The sequence below is a fragment of the Coturnix japonica genome, chromosome Z (genome assembly GCF_054131305.1).
Source record: "Coturnix japonica strain WE chromosome Z, WE-NBRP24, whole genome shotgun sequence".
Lineage (NCBI taxonomy): Eukaryota > Metazoa > Chordata > Aves > Galliformes > Phasianidae > Coturnix > Coturnix japonica.
In genome coordinates this window covers 15,851,384-15,873,641 of record NC_140702.1, presented here as the reverse complement: position 1 = coordinate 15,873,641, position 22,258 = coordinate 15,851,384, and the positions used below count along the sequence as shown (strand labels likewise).

Here is a 22,258-nt window from a genome sequence, read left to right as displayed (position 1 = left end):
GTTTCCCAGCCTCCTGCACCTCACTCCGACTGCAAAAATGCACTAACATTCAGATGATATGATGAAAAAACTGTGTGTTTACCACATCCCCCTATTCTCTACTTAGTCACACATGCACAAAACAATGACCAATAACGTGAGCTTTGTAAGACTTTTTCTTTCTCTAAACACAGCTTACTGAATCCCAGTAAAATTTAACACAGCAGAGTAAATATCAACAGTGACATTCAACACAATGTGGCCACAACTTATGGTGGTAACCAGAAACTCTTTGGCATGACCTCTTAGGAGGAAAATAATAAACCTAGAAACATTCTGCATTAAGTTACAGGGGAGTAACTCCAAAGGAGAATAAACTATCATTTTAAGAGATGGCATGCTGTTGCTGAGTTCTGGAAATGGAAGCAGTGATATTATGCAGCATACATTGAAGGAAAGAAAAAAAAAGAAGTTAAACTCTACAGATAATTTGCAGAACAATTTTCTATCTGAACAACCCTGGCTTTAAAAGTAATGGTTATATTACACTTTTTTTTTTTTTTTTTTTTTTTTGCAACTGTCTATTTCAGAAGTTGCAAGAGCAGGAATAATGGTGTGAGTACGTGGTCACCTCCCCACAGCAGGGATGGAGGGAGGCTGGGAAGGGCTGCTGCCTCATGCTGACACGGCACAGCTCTACCATGCCAGAGACCAGCACTGAGCAGGCCCACGGCAAGGGGATGAATGGCAGTGCCCTGGAGCTTGCTTACAGCCTTGGAGCTTTCCTTGCTAATGTGCTAAAAGAGCTCATTTCCAGTATTTTGCAGAACAGAGGAGGAAATTTTAAAAATGCACTAATACCTAGTTGACTGTATGTTAAAACAAACAATTACGAGGATGTTGTGTAAGACTCCTCATCAGAGTGCCTGCTTGCCTTCCCTCCGCTTGTCCCACGGATAAAAAAAAAAGGGGATCCATCTGAAGAGAGAAGTGAATCACAAGTCCAAACAACTTAATGCGTAATCTTTAGGCTACTGTTTTAAGATTGCAGATTGTCATCAAAGTCTGGAAATTATGCAAATAAAACTAGCTACATTTAGAGGTCTGCACAAGCAAAGACTTCCCGACCTAAATAGTAATTGTGTCTAGGAAACGACAGTCCTTTCTTCTGCGATGCAAGGGTGCTACCTACAGGTGTGAGTGGAGAATGGCATCCAGGGAAGAAAGCGAAAAGAATCCCTGCTTTTATGAGAAAATAGTGGCATTATCTCTAAATCAAATCCTTCTTTCAGCTAAAGAAAACACGTTCTACTGAAACTTCTTTAGTTTTGTACAACCAAAGACTTTCAGTAAACCCAATTTATTCCTAAGTCTAATGGTGCTGCTGATATTTTTTTATCTATATTTAAATAATTTCTCCTGTAGATATTATTATTATTACTTTTTAATCCACAAAAGTTATACAAAACTTAAAGCTTTCTGAAACACATTTTAAACATACTTTTTTGACAATCAATTTTGGCTGTAACTATCCTAAAATCAGGGCTAAGGGCTTGTTCTCACAAATACATTGGGTAGCTTGAAAGTATTTGTAACGTACTGAATATACTGCTGCTAAATATCTCTTGTGAATCAATGCTCCATTCAGTGCAGTGCAACTGCATCAAGAATTAACTATAATAGTCTAAATACAGTATTTCCAATATTTTTAACATAATGAAGAGATGCATGGGAAACTTCATTAATCTGAGTGCACTTTTATTCTTTCCTGCTTCTTTTACATGCTCTCATTCCATACATAGGTCAAATAAAGCAAATACCTTAAAACAGAGATGCAAATTTACTCCTGGCACAGCACCACTGATAGGAATCAAAATTAAGGATATACATTTAATGGCATAGCTTTTTAAATTTTCCAGTCAGGAGCCCAGGAATGTGTGCTGTACTCTGCAGACACCACTCATTTAACTGATAAACAGTAGTAGCAGCAGCGTTGTTGTACAATCACGATCAGCTGAGAATCCAGCAAGCCATGCAATTCAGAAGTATGTCCTGGTTTTTAATAAATCATCACCTCCTTTCTGTCTCTCTTTCTTCCCTTTGTCCCTACCTTCACCCCCATTTACACCCCCCTCACCCACACACACATTTGGGGAACCCAAATAGTAAAAAAACAGTTAAGAAAATGCATTTCATAATACATAATAAAGCAACAACTGAGGGCGTTTTTACTTCTAGATATAGAATTCAGCACTTCTGTGTTTAAAGTCTATATTTTTATACCAACAGTGACCAAAGAACATCACTAAGTCAGACGTATGATTAGATTTATTTTAATATTGTTGCAATACTATGTAAGGGGTTATTTTAAAATGATGTGAGTTTTCCACCCATTTTTCTAAATCCTGAATACTTTTCTGGGACCAAACATCAAGATAGTTTCTACTATCTTAAATACTTTCAGCATTCAAAACGTATAATCTGAAGAGCTGAAAAACTGCTCTGTTCTACAGTTCAAGCTGAATAGAACACCTAAATGCCTTTGAAACAGTTAGGATTCATTATTAAGCACTCAAACCTTGTTAAGAAAATGTATTAGAAAAAAAGAAATATATAATATAAGCTTCCACTGAAAACTATCAAACAAAGAAACACAGTGTCAGAGAAGAAAACAACTGTGCTGTTCTGAGCTATAGTATGATACGTACAGCATTGATCAGTTGTATATAGCACCATTCTGTGATTCGATGATCCTATTCTTTGGCAGCTAAAATGCAACTTAGGGGAAAAAAAAATACTGATCCCTCTTACTGATTTGGAGTTCAAAACATTTTGCAAAGTATTCAATTACTGATGATTTTCAGATAAAAGCCTGAGGACAGCTTTACCAAAAAGTGTCAGCTATTATTTCTTCATTTGAATAAATTGGGAAAACCTTGTTTATGTTATTCAAGTGACATTATATATGTATATTAAAATAATTACATCACAATTAAATGAGTACTATTCTATTTCAATTAAGAGGATAATCCTGAATAATTTTTAATAGAAATGTCCCAGTATGATTAAACTGTTCAGAGAACACTTTAATGAACGTTGAAGACAGAACCACATAAGCTGTAATAGTATATTCATAACAAATTTGCTCTGAAATTAATATTTAATTTATTTAAAAATACTTTATGCCTCCTATATAGTTAACAGTAAATTATTTTAAGTTGCCTTTCCCACTGATTGAACATATTCATATTTTATTCTGTTCTCCCAATTTTTAATTGCATCAGAAAGCTCTGTGAGCACAGCTAGTGATAATACTCATAATCTGCAGGAGAAAAATTAATAAAGGGAAAAGTTCCTACTAGTTGTCTCATTAGGCTAACTAAATTTTGTATCATAAGCCCATATATTTTTGTTAATTATTTTTCTGGGGCAGACTACTGTATCAAAACATGTCATGTCATTTTTGTTGCCCCCTATTACTTTACACAAAAATCTATGCCCTTATTTCCTCATTTGATTTTCTTAATTCACACCCAATATTTTATTTCTCAAAAAACATTGAGGTGATGCATGACTGAAACACCACTCCCCATCCTCCCACCTCTATTTCATGGCTAAAGGAAAGCAATGGCTTTTTGATCATAGTAAAAATATTTCTGAAAAGGAAAAATAAAAATGAATCAGTCACATTACAAATACCATTCTTAATTTTGCTGTACACATGTGCCATGTATGTTCTTCTAACTTCTAAAGCTTAACCTCCATAATGCAAATCGTAATAGTCTTCTAATGCAAAGTAACTCTGGTTAAGCATTTATATATAGCTCCAGTAATTAATTTGTGCCCTAACATTCATTTTTTCTTTATACTGCAATATTACAGAGCGCAAATTTTCCAACAGAGCACAAATTTTCCACCAGGAAAACTGCTATTATTTTTTTTCCCTTGTACTCTTCCCTGAAATGTTTACAAAGTTCTTCAGAACACCAACCAAAACTCAAAATATAAAATGAAAACATTTTCTTTATGAAAGCTCAATGACCTTTGATATCATTCACTATTTAGAAACCCATCATAGAATAGATAACAAACATATGACTCACAAATTATCAATTATGAAAAATAATCTGGGGTAAGATGCTACAGTAATGCAAAAAGATGGATTACTTGTCATAAACCAATAAAGCTTTTGTTTGCGAATCCAATATCTCATTTCTTTTCTTTGTGTTGGAAAACTTAAAATGATTTTTAAACTGCATTAACTTAAAAAAAAGCAACTATCATAAAGGTGAACATTGAAAACGCCCCCAGAAACAATCTGTCATTTTTTAACCAACGTATATTTTATTTTCAACAATCAGTTCTAAACATCAAAAGCCAGCAGAGACTAGATCCATCACAGAGCAACCAGGTAGTCCTGTACTTCAGGGTTGTATGGGGGGTGTTGGTTCAAACATCCAAGTCTTACAGTGGTCTTGCAAAAGCACCGTATTTGTCTCTGCCAGGCAGACAACAGAATTTAATTAGTCTGTAACTACATTTTAGAGCACAGGCAGTTTGTTTTGAAGCACTCCTCCTGCATTAAAATTCTTCAGCTTTTGGGGTTTGCATTGCTCTCTGTGTCTTGGGGGAGCAGGAAAGGAAACACTGGGCTTTTTTAACCGGAGAAGTTAGAGAAAAAGGAGGTGTCCAGGGAAAACAAAATAAACATCACCCTGAGAGTACAACAGTGACTTGTCATCGGGTGATGTGGGGCTACCTGTGACAAATCCTGACTGGGGTTACAGCAGAGAATTCGTTCTTGGACTGGCAAATTACAGGACTGCTCAAATCAGGAAATAAACCAAGAGCTTTATCTCCACCCAGAAATCACAAACTCCCTGCACAGCCTGCTCAGCCCATTGCCTCCTCTGAAAACTGTGAAGCCAGCGTGAGGAACAATGTCAAGAAAAAAAATACCAGCAGGAATTAGGAATAACTGATATGACTGCTAGTTCCAGTTTAATTTGTAGTCATCCTCTCACACTTCGCTTTGCCTGTTGCAGAATTTATAGCCATCTTTGGCTGCCTAACTTCAGTCTGGTCAAGTCACGACACCTGATTTTAAACACAGTCACCTAGAGTTCCTAACTGTTTTGCACTGTGAGAAATAGTTGAATGATTTAATTAAAATAATTTAATTTAAATTACGCATATTAGAGATTCTAAGGAAAGGAGCAGAAGGGCGAGTGCAGTGATCCAGAGGCAATGAAGCATACTAACCAGAGATTCCCAGGTTCAGATCCCGGGGTCAGACATTCACTGCCTGCTCTCAGCCTGGGTTGGAAGTGTGCCTGGAGGTGGCTTTCCCTGCTTTTGGGAGAATGGAGGAGCTGGGCTGTATGTCGTGGGGGATTAACTACATTGTCACTCACTAATGACAGCTGCCAGACGATTAGAAACCACATTATGTTCTTAACTTTAACTTTGCTAATCAGTAAGATCAAGCTCCTAGAACTGGATTGATTTTTTTTTTTTTTCTATTAAAAAAATAAAAGGGGGAAAAAGAGAAAAAGAAAGAATGTGAAACAAACAGTTTGCACATTTGCCACTTAATCAGGACGTAAAGCATTGAGTGAGTGCACAAGCGTGAAAGTAATGCCGCTGGAATGAAACACTCTGGTTGGTGTGCAACAGCTTCACTATCACCATTTGGAAGGGTTGAGTATTCCTCAGGACAGAGGCTTAAAGCAATTAATAGTTTTACTTCCTATCAAAGGTTGATCATCAGGAATCAATCAATAAAACAGAAATTCTATCTAAGCACTATGACATGATATTTCCAAGAAAGCAGAACTTAAGAATAAGAATGCTCTGCTGCCTTTTCTCAGAGAAAGGGGAAAATAACGGGTCTTGCAACACACACACCCCCCACCCCAAACCCCTGACAACTTGAGTAGTCTAAACTGCAGTTTTTCACCAAGAAGGTTGGTCAAGGCAAAGTAAGTGCCTTCAATTTCAGGAACTTGCAATTTTGCCAAATTCACCATGTAAACAGAGGCCTTGTATTTTCAATTGTGCTTTTAAAGTAAAGACCAAACCTGTCTAATGCAGAGGCTGCCATGAAATTTTCTCCTTTATAACCCACAGCCTTGAGGAGGCTGCTTTTGGAAATATAAGGGTTACACATCCCTTTCATGGCTTTAACAAACCCTTACTTCTGCCTTGCATTCTATAGCATGTAGATCCTGTTTGCACCCATTCAGTACTAAATTACAGATAAAGTTACAGCAAATTTGTTTTCTCAGAAAAGCAGTGAGGCCTAATATCCCTAGAGTAACAACAGCCTTGTCTTTCATTCAGAAGTGGAGAGGGCATAATTTTCTCCCGGACACAAACGATTCCTGAAGTGACAATGGGCCCGTTCTTGCAGCACTGAATGGGACACAGCTCAGTTTGCGGGTGCTCAGGTAGCACAGTGGGAGGGCACCTGGGTAGATAACTTCAGGGGGCTGCAGCTCTCAACGCATCGATGGCTTCCAGAGCTGTATCTTGTTCATAGCGACATAACCCAGATGCCCCATAAAACTGGGCGCAGCTGGGGACAAAGCAGCAACGTCTGGAAAGGTTAAAGGACTGACCCACACCCAGACTGGTTCCTGTACATGAAAAGAATGCCTACGTACTGGTGACCTGCTGGTGTATTTGTTTTCCAAATGCTTTAGATTTCCTAATGCTTTAGACTGTGGCAGATAAATAATTTTTGATGTGTTTCCCTGAAGATGCACTAGCAAATAACAACACCTAACAAAAAAAACCAACACTACTCAGATTGCAAGTTGTACTGCTAAGAATGCAGTGATATAATATAAAAGCAAAGCTCAAACAAGCTTAAAAGAGATTTCATTAGTTGCCTGATCTTTAAGATCCATTCCCCCAAAATATTTATGTTTACTTGTTACAAAGTTATGATACTCTTCCTAAAATATGAAAATTGAGCACATTTAGGCAACAGGCGTTGAATGTTCTTAATATAGCCTTGTGCTGTTAATCATTATCTTGGGAAAATTAAATTGTGTTTTATATACTAATACTGTGACATTTTTATTAACTCATAATCCTTCTGCTAACAGTGGTGCTTTTAGCAAGTAATAATTAAGATGGTGGCAAATATTAAGAATATCTGCCTTTAACTCCTTCAGTCATGCTAAAGGAATACAGTATCTGCTAGCATTAGTGGTTTGTAAAGAAAAAGGCCAAAAAGAATGTTGTGTACCGAACAAATACAACTGCCCTTTCTCCATTTTCTAAAAATTTTAACAGTCATTAAAAGTAGCCTTTACAGTCCTGATTGCCTATCTTCAAAGGAATCCAATGCTTTTGATAATTAAAAATACATTTTTCCTGGAAACTGAAGAATTTAGCATAAGAAAATAGGCTTCCAAATGTATACACCTGTGCCATCTGGTCTACAATAAAGAAGAGATTTTCCCTCTGCCTTAAAAATGAGCATCAGAAAGAAATAGACCTCATGAGAGGCAAAGAAAGAACAGAAATATTATACAAGCTGACTTTATTAAGGTGAGAATAGTTCAGGAAAAAAAAAGCGTTTCAAACCAAACAGACACCACACATTCATATATTCAAAGAATAAGATATAAAAGTAAACAGCAAAATCTCCTGCATTACTACTGCCCTGGCTACTATTAAAGCAGAGATTTACCTACAGCTTAATATGTTTCTCAAGTTATATTTAGCAGAGACATACTTAGGGTAAAGAATTACAGATATGAATTAATATTAGCTTGAAATGCTTTTTTTTTTTTCTTTTTTTTTCTTAATCATAGCTTTCCCAGGCATCCAGTGCCACTTCCTGTAAAAATGAATGCAAAATACATACTCAGTATATCAAACCAGAATTAATTTTTCTCCTTTTTGAACACAACTCTTTGCTAGCTTTCTGTTTTTTCTTTAATGGGGTTAGGAAGTGTCTGTCTGTATTCATTAATGAGCAGTGTCTACTTGCAGAGGCTAGTCAATTAGAATTGGAATACAGGCTCATGTAATCACAGTTACTATATGGCTGTGGAAAGAAAATCATGTCTCCTATTCACTTGGTGCTGTACACTAATTGCCCAAGAAGTTCCCATTGCATAATACCAGTTTTAACAGATAACTTTGCAGCACTAGCAATAGCTGTGAGAGCAGTAAAGAATGTCAAACAGACAGGACTAGATTATGACAACTATTTTTCTCTTTGCAGATCAGTGGCTTCTTTTTATCTATCTATATCTATCTATCTATATCTATCTATCTATCTATCTATCTATCTATCTATCTATCTATCTATCTATCTATCATTTATTTATTTTCAGGCCGTGGGTAGGGTTGCCACCCATTTTAGGACATACTCATCTATGGCCTCCACCTCACAACCCTCCAGTTGTGACAAACCAACCAGTTCCTCATCACTCCAAAGTAAACCCTTAAAATCTGTATTTTTCCAATTTAGAACAACAAACACTGCATGGGACCATGTCAAAAGCCTTGCAGAAGCAATACCAGAGATACAGTAATTCTGCGGAAGCTCCTTGTGGAAATGTATGAACTGCAGTGAACTGACATGCAGCTGCAAGCCTACTGAGTATCTATTGCAATCATTTGATCTAGAGCTGTTAATCTCCCCCCACCCCCCTTTAGGGTAATTTTGCCTACTCATTGCTGGAACCGGAATAAAAAGCTAACAGGCTAGACAGGCCATAACTAATACCCAACCCTTTACCAACGGCAAGGCTGCTAACCAGCCTTTCTAACCAGGACTTTCTTCCCAACCATTAGACTGGCCTTAAATTCAGTAATTTAAGCAAATATTCTGCCTGGACTTCAAGCTGACCAGTGCAGGCTCATAACTCAGTGCTTCAGCCTTGAGCTAGCACCCAGAAGGAAGGGAGAAAACCACACATAAAGGCATTCCAGAGAGACACTGAGGTAAAGGCTTTCTCCAAAGCTGGGATTTAATATTAGCTCTTCAGGTACAGAGAACACCTGCACAGAAACAAAGCTTAACCCGAGTAAACTGTAAATAATGTGCTAAGCACCGTATGCCCAATTGATAAGAATAATGAAAAAAATCTAAACTTAAATATTCTTCTCATACACTATGCTTCAGTGGTTTGCCCACTTGAAATTTCAAGGTCTGCTCTGTATACAGACACACACTGCCCAAAGCAAAGGGCATTGTCTATTACTACTGCTTTTATCCATTCTACTGAAATTTCTCTAAGTGAGAAGACAAGGAGTTTTTCCATGTTTGTCATAACAGGTGTTTCATATGACTTTCCTACACATACTTTAAAGGAATTCAAGTAAAAATGAAGCTTCTTGAATGGGAAGGCCACCTTACAGTGAGGAGGAAGGCTGAGTGTCTGTAAGAAAGGGAACAGCAGAAGAACATGTGCCACTTTCAGCAGGAGAAGAGCTAGGAGGTGCTGAGCAGCATCACCTTGAGATATCAACCTTCAGGCCTGAAACATAGAGTTCTTGGAAATAGTGGCTTTCAGGACACTTCTGTCATTTCAGTCTCTCACTGCCCACAGGGGAACAGATCAATCATTCACCCTCCATGCCAGTTCTGGATACCAAATGTAACATGTACCTATCAACTCCCTCCTCCTACTAACTAATGGGAAACATGCAACAACACTCTTTTATCAAATTGTAGGATAAAGCTGTGAGTAGCAGACTGTCCCATTTTAGGAATATGTTTTAAAGCCTCCTGGGTGATTTTTACAATTGTTACTTAAGGGTATGCTTCTTTTGAGGCTTTATTTACAACACCAATAAGACCAATTACAGTTAGTCATTCAGCAGGTGCAGCACTAGCAGAAGCAAGGTGTTTCTTTTTCTGATTAATGATCTTTATTTCATTGTTTTTGCATGGATTTCAGTTTCTGCAATTGAAATCAAAATTATAAAATTGCATGCTAAACAACGAAAGAGGGACAAACATTTTAATTACACATACTTGAAACACTACAAAGTGTTTTCTCTCCAGTAAAACTGAGCACACTGAAAATATTTTACTTGCTCTTGATTCTTCTGCCCAAAGACAGATGTTTGTACCGACCATCCACGTGCCTACTAAACAAAGGAATGTCAGCTCCCTTAAATAAGAAACTGGTAGCTTCATTTTTAAACAAGCTGTTTTCCTACCCCTACTGCACACTGTTTTCAGAAGCTTTTAAAACAGTGCTTTTCTGTTCTATTTCCCCCATTTGGACTTCTCTTACTACATCATATCTAGTTTCTGCCTTTTTTTGCTACACTGAAACCATTCATAAAATATTAATTCCTGTAAGGTCCAGTCAAGTTGACACTGACCACAGTTCTTTCATTGTAAGCAAAAAATTATAACACTGCTCCTAAAATAAATTTATTTTCATTCATTTTGAACACTCAAGAAGAAAGAGACAAGGGCTTGTAGTTGAGTGCCTATTTGGTCATGCAGCCATGCAGTAATATACAACCATCCTGCAACTCACTCTTTCAGTAACACACAGAGTCGGAGCCTCAGGGTATGTCTACAAGCTGCTCTTTACAGGAGAGCCTCCCAAGCCATACATGTTTGTTACCTCACTTGTCTTCAGCAGTCAACAAAATCCTGGACTGGCTGAGGTTGGCAGGGCCTCTGGGTCCATCTGGCCCAACTCACATAATCTGGCTAGCTAGTTTTCTGCTCATGTTGCTGCCTTGAGAAGAAACTGAGGCATGTTTAAAAAACATTTTGAATAACAACTAAATGTGGGATAGGAACCATTTTTCTTAATTTCCATAATTTTTTTATCTCATTCTGGTGAATCAAAGCTTTAGCAGCATATTAAAAGCTTTGATAAGCAAATAGTTTACAGTATAGTTGACAGTCTTCTAAACAGTGATACAAGTAAAATAAGTACAAAGAATACTCCAGTAGTTAAGGCAATGTCCAGTAGGGATACTGCCTTCAACCGCCATGTGCTTCCTGGCTTAGAAACAGTAAAGGCTCCTCACCTCAACTGTGCATGCAAAATGATGGAAGTACCTCTACACAATACAGAGGAATGATGAAACCCTTCAAGATTATGCAGAACTCAGAATGGAAGATAGATATTCCCCCATAACAGACATGCAGATGAAACACACACCTCGGGTTCAATTAAAGTACCTAAAGGTAAAGACAGTACCATATACGATGTTCTGGGGTGGGTATCCCAGTCACTGGGAAGATGACCACAGATGTGACATAGACCCTAAGACAGAAACTTGCCCTCCAGGAACAGCACCTGGATGGCATGAAGCGTACATGATGTACGCTACAATGGCACCAAGTCTGCACTCACACAATTAATCACACTACGAAACTGGTTCAGCAAATATGAATTCACTGTTTGAAGAGAATAAAATGAAATAACATTAAAAGAAATACTAGAGAAAATTATTAAACATGTAAACATTCCCAGTCCTTCCATGCATCAGACGTGCAAGCACACAATGTGCCAAACACATCACACCTCAGAAGTCATCATGCCAGAGAAGGCATGGATTTAGGATAGCAAGATTTACCACATCAGCTTAGTTTTTTTAAAAATTAGTTTTTTAAAATTAGTTTTTTAAAACCTATCTTACCAGCACTTTATCTTTACCAGCACTTCAAATTCTAGGCAACAGGTGGCAAAGAGAACCCAACAATCCAATGAACCATTTCACCAGGTTTAGTAAAAAAATAGTTCAACAGTGTTTATATTTTAGATTCTCAAAAAATGGTATTCATAAAAACTAAAGCTTGTTTAAAGTTATTAAATATATCTCATATTTTTTCATAAAATTACATTTTTTTTAATGTTTAACAATTAAGCACATTTTTACTCCTAATGGTATCGTTAATTTTATTTTTTTTCCTTCAGCTTTTAGTGCAATTCACTTCTGAAATACATGATAGTGAGCATTTCCTTGTTCAATAGGAAAAAGCTACTCAAGTTGACAAAATTATCTTACAGTCTCATTTCCTGCCAGTTCTTTTTCACTTCTGTTTTCTTCTTCATTTCCATTAATTAGTATGACACCTCCACAACTAAGTGGTGCATGTGCAAGAGAACTAACATTTAATCAAAGGCTAGTGACTAGTATGTCATTTCTGCACAAGAATTGTGTAACGTTAGAAGACAAAGAGAAGGTGAGTTAGACCTGACAAATGACTAAGATGCAGGGTGCATCATTTTATCAGTATTTCAGAGCTTAATAAACAAAATACTTTCTGTGTACCTGTCTGTTCATATGTATAGAAAGATTCAGAGGAATAAGAATGTGCTCACTGAAAACTTTAATTTGAAAACTGAAAAGTCTGTGTGTGATCAAGTGAGGGTATTCTGCTTCCAAACTGGAAAGGAAACAAGTTTATTTTATGAGTAACAGTTATATGTTCAAGCAGGCAATTAAAGTGCTTTACGGAGGCCATTTTGGGACACCAAATAGCTTGAAGATTTAATAATCACCCATATTTCATATCCAATATTCTTCTAGGTAAAATATGTATCTCCTTTTAGCTACTCAGTTATGAATTGTACTTTAAAGGCAAGGGGACATTTTTGATAATGCACATCTTAAACTTTTCATTAAACTACCAAATTTAAATTCTACCTTTTTGTGCACTCTGACATTTTTGTCTGGCATTTTCATTAATTTTGCGACATACATAAATGTAGCTGAAATGTTAACTGATCAATACTTTGTCTCTCTCATGTAGCACTAGAGCGAAGCTCCCCAAGGACCACACAGCAGTACAGAAATTAAATGTGTAAAATATCAAATGCTAATGTTAAACACAGCAGCACTTACTGTATAACGACTGAAAAGGCTAAAAGAATTCCAAATGGACAGATGGTAGCACAAATTATCTACAATCACATTTAAAGATTAAAGTTTGTCCCATAAAATAATTCATTGACTCATGTTGAAGTGTGTCCTTTTACTGATAGCTCAGTTGTCCAATTATTTTTGTGCTCATTACGGTGAGAAATGACAGTATTGGAAAAAGAGTACACACTTTTTTCCCCCTACGTTGCACCCACTGACATCTGCAAGAACACAAATGTCTGGCCAAGAAACTCACGGAAATTAGGCCCAATTTAGTAGACACTTCTGTGCCCACAGTAGATTAATCTAAAGGAAAAAAAAAAAAAACAAAAAAAACCCAAAAAACCCCCAAAAAAACACCACAACTTTTGCATATTCTAATACAGTTCTTGTGCCTCGAGCATAGTGTATTAATTATTGAGTACAAAAATAAACTTCCAAATTCATCCAGAAATTTATTTTAAAGTGAATTTACGGCAAAGGTTCTCTGCATGTACTCTGTTCTTTTCTTATGTATTTAGGTGCTTCAGAAGTGTTTAGTGCAAACTGGTAACACGCTCTTTTATTTAACAGGAAACAAAGAAGAAGGAGGATAGAATATAAAATCTGGTATTTCAAATCCAAAGTCACATAAACGCATTCAGATCAACCCACATCTCATAAGCTCCTTGCAAATATATTTGAATATGTGAATAAAAAATAAGTCCATGACAGTAGTATGTCACAATGATTTCAGCAACAAAAATTAAAAAATTACATCTAGATAGCAATTATTCTTCTCCTGTGTATTACTGAGGCACAAGGGGAAAAGGAAAAAAAAAAAAAGGAAAAAAAAAAAAGAAAAAAAAAGTCATTCATGCAAAATCCCCAGTGAAAGCTATGAAGTAGAAAAGAAACAGACACAATATTGTCTGAGATGGTAAATGCATAATCTAGAATGTTGAAAACTTCTCGCTCTCTATACTTCCACGTACAGCATGTGAAACACCAGTTATTGAGCTGGTTGGTTTGGATAGCTTCGAAAAAGAACGAGCAATGAATAACACGATAAAAAATTCATAAAGCACTTCCTCTTTAGAAAAGGCTTCCACTAATTTAAAATTTTGAGTAATACAAGTTCTGTAGTCTAAGTAATCAGCACTCAGCACTTTTCAGTCTTTTCTAATAACATCGTCACACTCCAAGAGGAATGACTTAAAAAAAACAACTGGTGAACACTCCAGCGTGCAGATAGCATAAAGCAGATAACTGCAATTTATTATGGAGCCATATTGATCGAGGCTTTCCAAGGGTAACCCCTCTTTCCAAGGCTTTTATTAATCATGATTAACCCATTATACTTAAGAAAACTAAGCTAGTCAAACAGAGCTTCTTCATATATTGTCTTCTGTAAGAAATGCTCCACTGGAAATCAAAGAGATGGGTCAGTGTATCAAGAAAGAGTATCTGTAACTAGAAAATCTGAGGTCTGAAAAGTCAACGTTCACATACTTCACTCGTGAAAATGGCTCTAAGTTTGTAGATATCATCTATCAGCATGTGCCTTTAAATTCAACAAGAAATAAGAAACAGCTAATTTAAAAGTTTACTTATAGTACATTATTTGTCTGACTTCAGGGCTGGAAACTTGCAAAATGGCCTATTTCTCAACACCTTTCTGGAACTGACATTTCACTGTGACATGCTCTGACCTCTGGGAGGCAACTTCAAGAGGAGACATAATGTGCTTAATTGTGAAGTGAATTGTGAAGAAAATGATACATAAAAGTACAACATTTTAACAGAATCTACTGAATTCCAGTTTAATCTGTGTGCAGGCACAACTCAGGATCACATGTGCAAGTTAACCACTACCAAGACAGATTATGAGATTCTTCATGGACCAATGATAGCTATGAATCTCCAGAAAATAACTAAGTTCAAACTTTACAATCACAACGAAAGTTCACATAGATCTGATGATAAAAATATATGCTGTGGATATTTTGTTCTACAGTAGGATGTTGTGATCCTTGGACAGAATAACATCAGACTGAGAAGCAGAGATCAAGCCTTTGGATGCTGAACTACATACAGCTATAGTCACACTACTTGTGCAGACAGAATATATCTACAACTACCACACTGCAAAATAAGCACTAAAAGAAAACTGAAAAGACTCAAGCTTTTATGCCTGTATGATCAGGAAGACATTGTTATTGCAACACTCTAAAACTACAGTAATAAAATAACAGCTCTCCCCATGAAATCTGGTGGATTTCCAACTATGACACTGAATGCATTCTGTAACTGGAAACCAGCATGATTTAAGAGCAACACAGCTTTTTCCCTGGCCACAGCAGTGCACCAAGGGAAAGAAAGAACCTCATTGGACAAAGAGGACAGAATGTCATTTCATTTTCTTTTCTTCAGTAAACATCAGGTATGTATTCCACATGCATATTAATCTGTGAAAAGCTAAATATGTATAGTTGGATATGTTTTAAGTTGGATCACATTTTTTTATTTGCATACATATATATATGTATATATGTGTGTATATATATATATATATATTTTTTTTTTTTTAGATGACTATATTTTTTGCGTGACATTACACACTTCTTAAGAATGTGAATGAAAATGATTTGTGGTATCCTCTTAATTTTAAATAAAACTTCAAGTGAAACAAGCAATCAGATACCTCCACATGAGCACCGCATCATTTCTCAGTCTACAGTGTAAATACACAGTGGTGATTAATAGCAATATAAAGAAGATCATACCAAAAAAGCAGCAAGACTTCTTGGGGGTGAATCCCAGTCAAAGCAACTGTTAATGTAGTAGGCGGCATTTATGAGCACCATGACACAACGCTTCATGCGAATGAAGTTTCTTAATAGCAACTATTAAAAAGATGAAAGAACAAAAATATTTCAAAACCCCATAAGCTTCAGAAGAGGTTCATCCTTATAATATTCTCACTGTCACTTTGGGCAAAGTTTAAAAAGAAACCTGCATGGTTTGTCTGTCTAACCCACACAAAGAGAATATTTAGAGACACTTGGAAGAGAGAGATTTTTAGATAAGTGTGTAAACTTTTATTTGTTGAATTTATTTCTAACTGATATACAGATTATTCTCTTCACTTCCACTGTTCAGTGGCAACTTGAGATTTTAAGGAAGCCACTTGATGAACACCATGAGCAATTTTGTTATCAGCATATCAGAGTTTTATTGAGCAGGTGTCCCTATTATTAAGTATTCAGAAAATTCTTATCTTTCTTAATGAAAAAATGCTGTAGGATGCTAACCTGAAAAATTACTTCTCTAAGATCAACTATTTCTTTAACATCCAAATTTTCTGCTTCATAACAAATTCTCATCATCACCATGCATATTTGAGTGTTTTACGGAAGTAACTTTAACTGCGTCTACACCAAAATGAAATATAGCAGTTTTACATTTTAATTCAGATCACCCTTAAGTCTACTAAAAAGGCACAAAATTTGATCACAATAAGTGTACACAGACAAGTTATTCATTTAATTTCTGTGTTGAATAGCATAGAAAATGCTGGGTAGACATACGCTTTTCCAGAACTTTTGAATCTTTTGTAATGCTATTACATTACTGACATATAAAGATTTATTCTTTTTTCCCTCTAGCTGTTACTGTGGATGGACACGACATGTAAGTTAAAGAAACAAAACAAAACAAAGCCTAAACCACAGTTGGATACTTAAAGTGAATTCCTCCTGCAATCTGCAGAAACCATGATGCCATTTTCTCCTATGAAAGTAGGCAGAAGAATGAATTTTGAATAAAATTGTTTCCTGTTTCTTCACTGACATAACAGTGAAAAAGGCAGATTTAGCAATGTCTTTACCCAAAAGAATAAAGAAATATTCTGCCTTTTGAATAATGTTAAGGAAATATACTGAAAAGCTGATGTGCAATTCATCCAGCAGACCACACAAATTATGCTCAGTTCTGCAAGTTTTCTTCAAAATAAAAATCATTTCCAAGACTTCTGTCTCTGTTAATGAACAAAATATTCTATTGCTATAATTCGACCAAAAGCTCAGTTCTCCCATATAAAATAAACCATTCATGTCAGAAGAAAAAACTTAAACGAAAGTAGTTCAGATACAGAAAAAGGTAATGTGTGTTTAAACAATGTTTAACAACTATTAAAACTAACAATGGAAAGAGTATCTAGAAAAAAAAGAAACAGGGTCCACAAATTTCTTATCCAGAGCTCAGAAAAATTATAATGAGTTTTAGATTGCCTTCAGCTGGGATTCAAACCTTATATCATGAATTTACTTAAAGTCTGGAACAAGAATGCTGAATGCCTTTCTATCAAGCAAAAAAAAAAAAAAAAAAGGAAGTCTTTCAAGTCAAGGTTAGCAGCAAAAATTTATGCAAGACTTAGCTTACATGCACCTGCGCTATAATCTGATATGTGTGGAACCTGATGTTTTGAACTGTGTTCTTATTCACTTATTTCACGGAAATTAAGTTGCAGTTTATAAAGAAGAGATACAATAAAACCACGTATTTTGTTTCTGCCTCATTCTACCTATCATATTCTTTTGTAAACAGGTAATGAAAATGTTATTCTTTACCCTCAGCAGTGCGATACCAGATATTTAGATGTGCACACTCGATATTAAGGCTTTTGGATAGGATTAGTGTTTCCTTACTCTTTACCTGTTTAGACAGTCTGTTTTCCTCTTCAATGTACTTCTGTTCTTTGGGCATTAAGGTTCGTATGCTGGCTTTCACCTACACATTAAAATGTATGTCAATATTTCAAGCTTACTTGCTCCTAACTAAAAGCACATGCCCCGATTTGCAAAAATTAGGAAGTTTCAAAGTCACAGCTGCCAAGCCCAGGACACACAGGTGCACGCAGAGGCAGAGGCTGCTGCTTCGTGCATTAGCAGCAATAGTAGCAGCAGCAGCAACAACAAAAAGAGTGGGTGTGCCAGGCAGTGGCAGAAGAGTATTCTGTGGTATACATCAAGGTTTAGAGAAAATGAGGAATGACAGAAATTCTCTACAAATCGGGAACAAAAGCTTTCATGAAACTGAACTCTTTAGCAGTACAAAAAAGCCAAAGTTAAGACTTACAGCATTAAAAATCACATCTATTTCAAGATAGATGACCCCCTTTGTTGGCCCTGTCAGCTGCTTGTTTTTCAAGACGTAGGCTTTCTGTTCACCATTTTGAATCTGCAGGAAAAGGACATGACAGCCGTCTGTCTCGCGGTCTCCGCTGAATACCCCCCCCTGGTGACCCCTGACCCCCAGCTGCTGAAACTGACAGAGAACCCAAAACAACTGTGGCAAGTCTGACAAGTACCTGTTCATTACCAGGACCGAGTCTGTCAGGAAAAATTAACTATCATGGGATTCAACATGGCCGTGAATGGAGTATGTTAAAATTTTAGTGTTCTTATTACAGACCTTGGTTGAGAAATGACAGACATGGAGCTGCAAATTTTTCCCCTCTATTTTTTTTTTTCCCCTTCTCCTTCCTTCAGCAAGAAAAATACGTAGCAGTGTGTCAGGTGAATGAAACTTACAGATAGCAGCGGTATCGCAACTTTGCCTAGAAAGTCAGCACTCCGATCGCGGTCCTCGTCATAAACTGTCACTTCAAGCACCGAGTGGATGTCTTTAATATTGCTACAGAAGAAAAAGCAGAGATGGAGGAGAGAATTCACCTACACCAGCAGTTACCAAGGACAAAAGTGCAAAAGGGTAGCAAAGCCAGAAGCCCTTGTACTTTGTCAGGTCACAAGCAGAGAGCAAAATTCAAGTGAATTAGGCATCCCTCTGTACAACCCAAGTGTTCTCAAGGAGCTGAAGCAATTGTGTGCTCTGCAGGGCTTTGACAGAAGTTTTCTGAAGGATGTTGCTTTAAATTTCCTACCTGGTGCTAACACTGCACGAGCTGCAAAGGGAGCCAGCGTGTAGCAGTGCTGGGGATTTATCGTGGCAGGCAGCAGACCAAGAGCCTTACAGCCACACTGAAACACTGCTATTTTTGCTGTAATTCCTACTGTGAATACTGCGCAGTCTGCAGGTTCTTAAGTGAAAACAATCATCAGATACACTAGCACATCCTTGTACAGAGAATGAGCTATTTAATTTTAGAATCCCTGCTTAATTACAAGCATAGAGCAGTCATTACAACAAATTAGGAGAAAGCAATGAGAAGCAATGTGTTTTTCAGCTAGTTCTCTTACTTGCCTGCAAGCTATTAAACACTCCACCAACACACACAACAAACATAACAGAAAAAAGGCAGACTCTCAAGTGAAAAAATCACACTCCTTATTAAGAGAAAAGATACCGAAACTGTTTGAGATAAGTCATCTTTGTATAAAGTGATGAGTCAGGAAACAGGAATTCAAGGACAGCAATTCAACTTTACTAAAATATATACCTCTGGATAAACTGCATCAGTATTCCAAAATTAAATGACAAATTTGAGAGTAACTAATGAACATGTAAGATAGGTTAAAACATTCTTTTAAGGTCATTTAGAGTTTTTCCATTTGTTTCCTGACCAGTCTTTTGTCCTCTATAAATCAGACTGTTCCTTACATAGAGAACACTGTCAAGCAGCGTAGGTTGATTAGTTACTAGCTCTATATATAGACAAAAATAAATTAATGAAGAATTTAGCATGTTTATACATATATGTAAATGAGATCTACATTAATAAGATAATGAGAAGTACAACTAATTTGAGATTTTTTTTCTTTTGTTCAGAGTTCATTCCTGAGAGTCAACTGCAAGCAAGGCAAGGAAAGCTGTGGCTGCCAAGCATACAAACAACAAACTGAGTAAAGAAACACAAAGACTAAAGTCAAACCGTGCTTTGAGATCAAGGACAAAATGCAACACTGTCACTTATGATAAAGTTAGATAATTGTACACAAAGCTAAAGCCTCTATTGGTTTTGCAGTGGATTACTAGAAGATTTCAGCAGCAGAGGAACCTGCAGCTGATCCATTTTTCTGCTCAGTGATGTCACACTGCAGTCAGACAGAGAGAAAGTGGGAGACAAATAAGGCAACAGAGCAAGAAAAATAACAGGGATGTTTTGTTGGTCGTGCTTTTTCCTAGTTTATCAAAACCTTTTAGTGTCTTCAAATTAACAAAGGGAAAAAATAATTACTGTTTTGCATCCCAATAAACTAAACACTTAAGACTGCATTTTGCCCAGTAGCAGCACTGCACTATTATGATTCTAAAACACATTGTGAGAAATGCAGTTGGCAAATGGAAATAATAAGTGGAGTTCATAGAAAAATACAGACTGTAAGTCAGAAAAGTATGATGATATAAAGACCTCCTTTTCACAGTTTTCTAGTGTTTACTAAAATTATAACATTTTACCAGAGATAACAAAATCCTTTATTTCTCACAAAAATCTTCAGAGTCAAAATCACTCCGGTTCTTCAAATTTCCACTAAAGACTGCAGGAGTCCAGACTGTTTAGCATTCCATATTGCATTTTAAAAAAAAAATTAACTTTTAAAATTGTACATTTTTATATTTTAAAAGTATGAAAGTTTATATTTTTCTCATGCTTTTAATTCTTAGCCAAGTATTCACTTGCTTACTTCAGAAACAGCAGTATGTCATCAGACATACTTTCACTTGAATTGGCAGTAAGTATCTTTGATATGCTATATATATATATATACGTATACATACTTTCTCTTCAAAAAGAAAAAAGAAAAAAGAAAAAAGAAAAAAGAAAGGAAGGAAGGAAGGAAGGAAGGAAGGAAGGAAGGAAGGAAGGAAGGAAGGAAGGAAGGAAGGAAGGAAGGAAGGAAGGAAGGAAGGAAGGAAGGAAGGAAGGAAGGAAGGAAGGAAGGAAGGAAGGAAGGAAGGAAGGAAGGAAGGAAGGAAGGAAGGAAGGAAGGAAGGAAGGAAGGAAGGAAGGAAGGAAGGAAGGAAGGAAGGAAGGAAGGAAGGAAGGAAGGAAGGAAGGAAGGAAGGAAGGAAGGAAGGAAGGAAGGAAGGAAGGAAGGAAGGAAGGAAGGAAGGAAGGAAGGAAGGAAGGAAGGAAGGAAGGAAGGAAGGAAGGAAGGAAGGAAGGAAGGAAGGAAGGAAGGAAGGAAGGAAGGAAGGAAGGAAGGAAGGAAGGAAGGAAGGAAGGAAGGAAGGAAGGAAGGAAGGAAGGAAGGAAGGAAGGAAGGAAGGAAGGAAGGAAGGAAGGAAGAAAGAAAGAAAGAAAGAAAGAAAGAAAGAAAGAAAGAAAGAAAGAAAGAAAGAAAGAAAGAAAGAAAGAAAGAAAGAAAGAAAGAAAGAAAGAAAGAAAGAAAGAAAGAAAGAAAGAAAGAAAGAAAGAAAGAAAGAAAGAAAGAAAGAAAGAAAGAAAGAAAGAAAGAAAGAAAGAAAGAAAGAAAGAAAGAAAGAAAGAAAGAAAGAAAGAAAGAAAGAAAGAAAGAAAGAAAGAAAGAAAGAAAGAAAGAAAGAAAGAAAGAAAGAAAGAAAGAAAGAAAGAAAGAAAGAAAGAAAGAAAGAAAGAAAGAAAGAAAGAAAGAAAGAAAGAAAGAAAGAAAGAAAGAAAGAAAGAAAGAAAGAAAGAAAGAAAGAAAGAAAGAAAGAAAGAGGAAAAAACCACGAATGAAACACAAAATAAAAAGTATCAATCTCTTACAAAACCCGAACACCTACAATGTGAAGATCTTGTTCCATTCTGGGTTGAGGTTCTTGTAGACAGTATGAGTCAGCAGTCTGTCATTGTTCAGTTCAACTACACAAAATGGGTCACTTTTACCTATTAAGAGACAATTTGGAACAAATTTTATGAATTAAGAAAACTCACTGTGAGCAACATTAAAATCAAGATTACTTGTTTTTGTAAGCTACTCAATAATTAATTCAGGTAGTCTTACAATGATGTAGAATATAATACAGGCAATAACAGAGTGTTCATCCCCATAATCTATTAACATTTTTCACTAAAACAACATCTTTTTGTGAAGGCAAGGGACAAGAGGAAGAAAGAGAAATGAAAAAATTGCCACACTGCTTTTTCTGATCAAAAACAACACGTTCCCAAAACATGCCAAGCACCCCTCTGAGACAGCTAAGACAACTTTAATCATGCAAGACCCATGTTGACTTGAATGATAACATAATTAGATTTTGATATGTTGGAAGTTTATTATTCCATACTACTTGTAATAACATAGCATCTATGATACTTATCCAAAGATTACTATGCCCTACATGTTTCCCGCTGTACAAATCTTTTCCCCCAAATCAAAAAGCCTTAAAGACAGTCCCACATAAAAGCCTAACACCTGAGAAAATAGGCAAGTACTATTAAGCAATGAGACAATATCAGCTGGAATGGTGGGCTGTAGTCTCAGCACAGCAGACGCTCAAACGTGGT

General features: G+C 36.4%; 1 protein-coding gene across 20 annotated transcripts in view; it reads right to left on the bottom strand.

Annotated features, from left to right (window-relative positions):
- The window catches only part of MCTP1 (multiple C2 and transmembrane domain containing 1), a 242,401-nt gene that overhangs the window by 73,569 nt on the left and 146,574 nt on the right, over positions 1-22,258 (bottom strand). For 19 of the 20 annotated variants that reach the window (XM_085528959.1, XM_085528962.1, XM_085528964.1 and 16 more), the window contains 5 exons: positions 21,535-21,637; positions 18,420-18,522; positions 17,965-18,066; positions 17,542-17,616; positions 15,612-15,731 (listed from right to left, as the gene is read on the bottom strand). In XM_085528959.1, the coding sequence (XP_085385085.1) occupies positions 15,612-15,731; positions 17,542-17,616; positions 17,965-18,066; positions 18,420-18,522; positions 21,535-21,637 (503 nt within the window). Of the gene's footprint in view, positions 1-4,300; positions 4,478-15,611; positions 15,732-17,541; positions 17,617-17,964; positions 18,067-18,419; positions 18,523-21,534; positions 21,638-22,258 lie in introns of those variants that run through there. The other variant, XM_085528970.1, reaches the window with a different exon arrangement.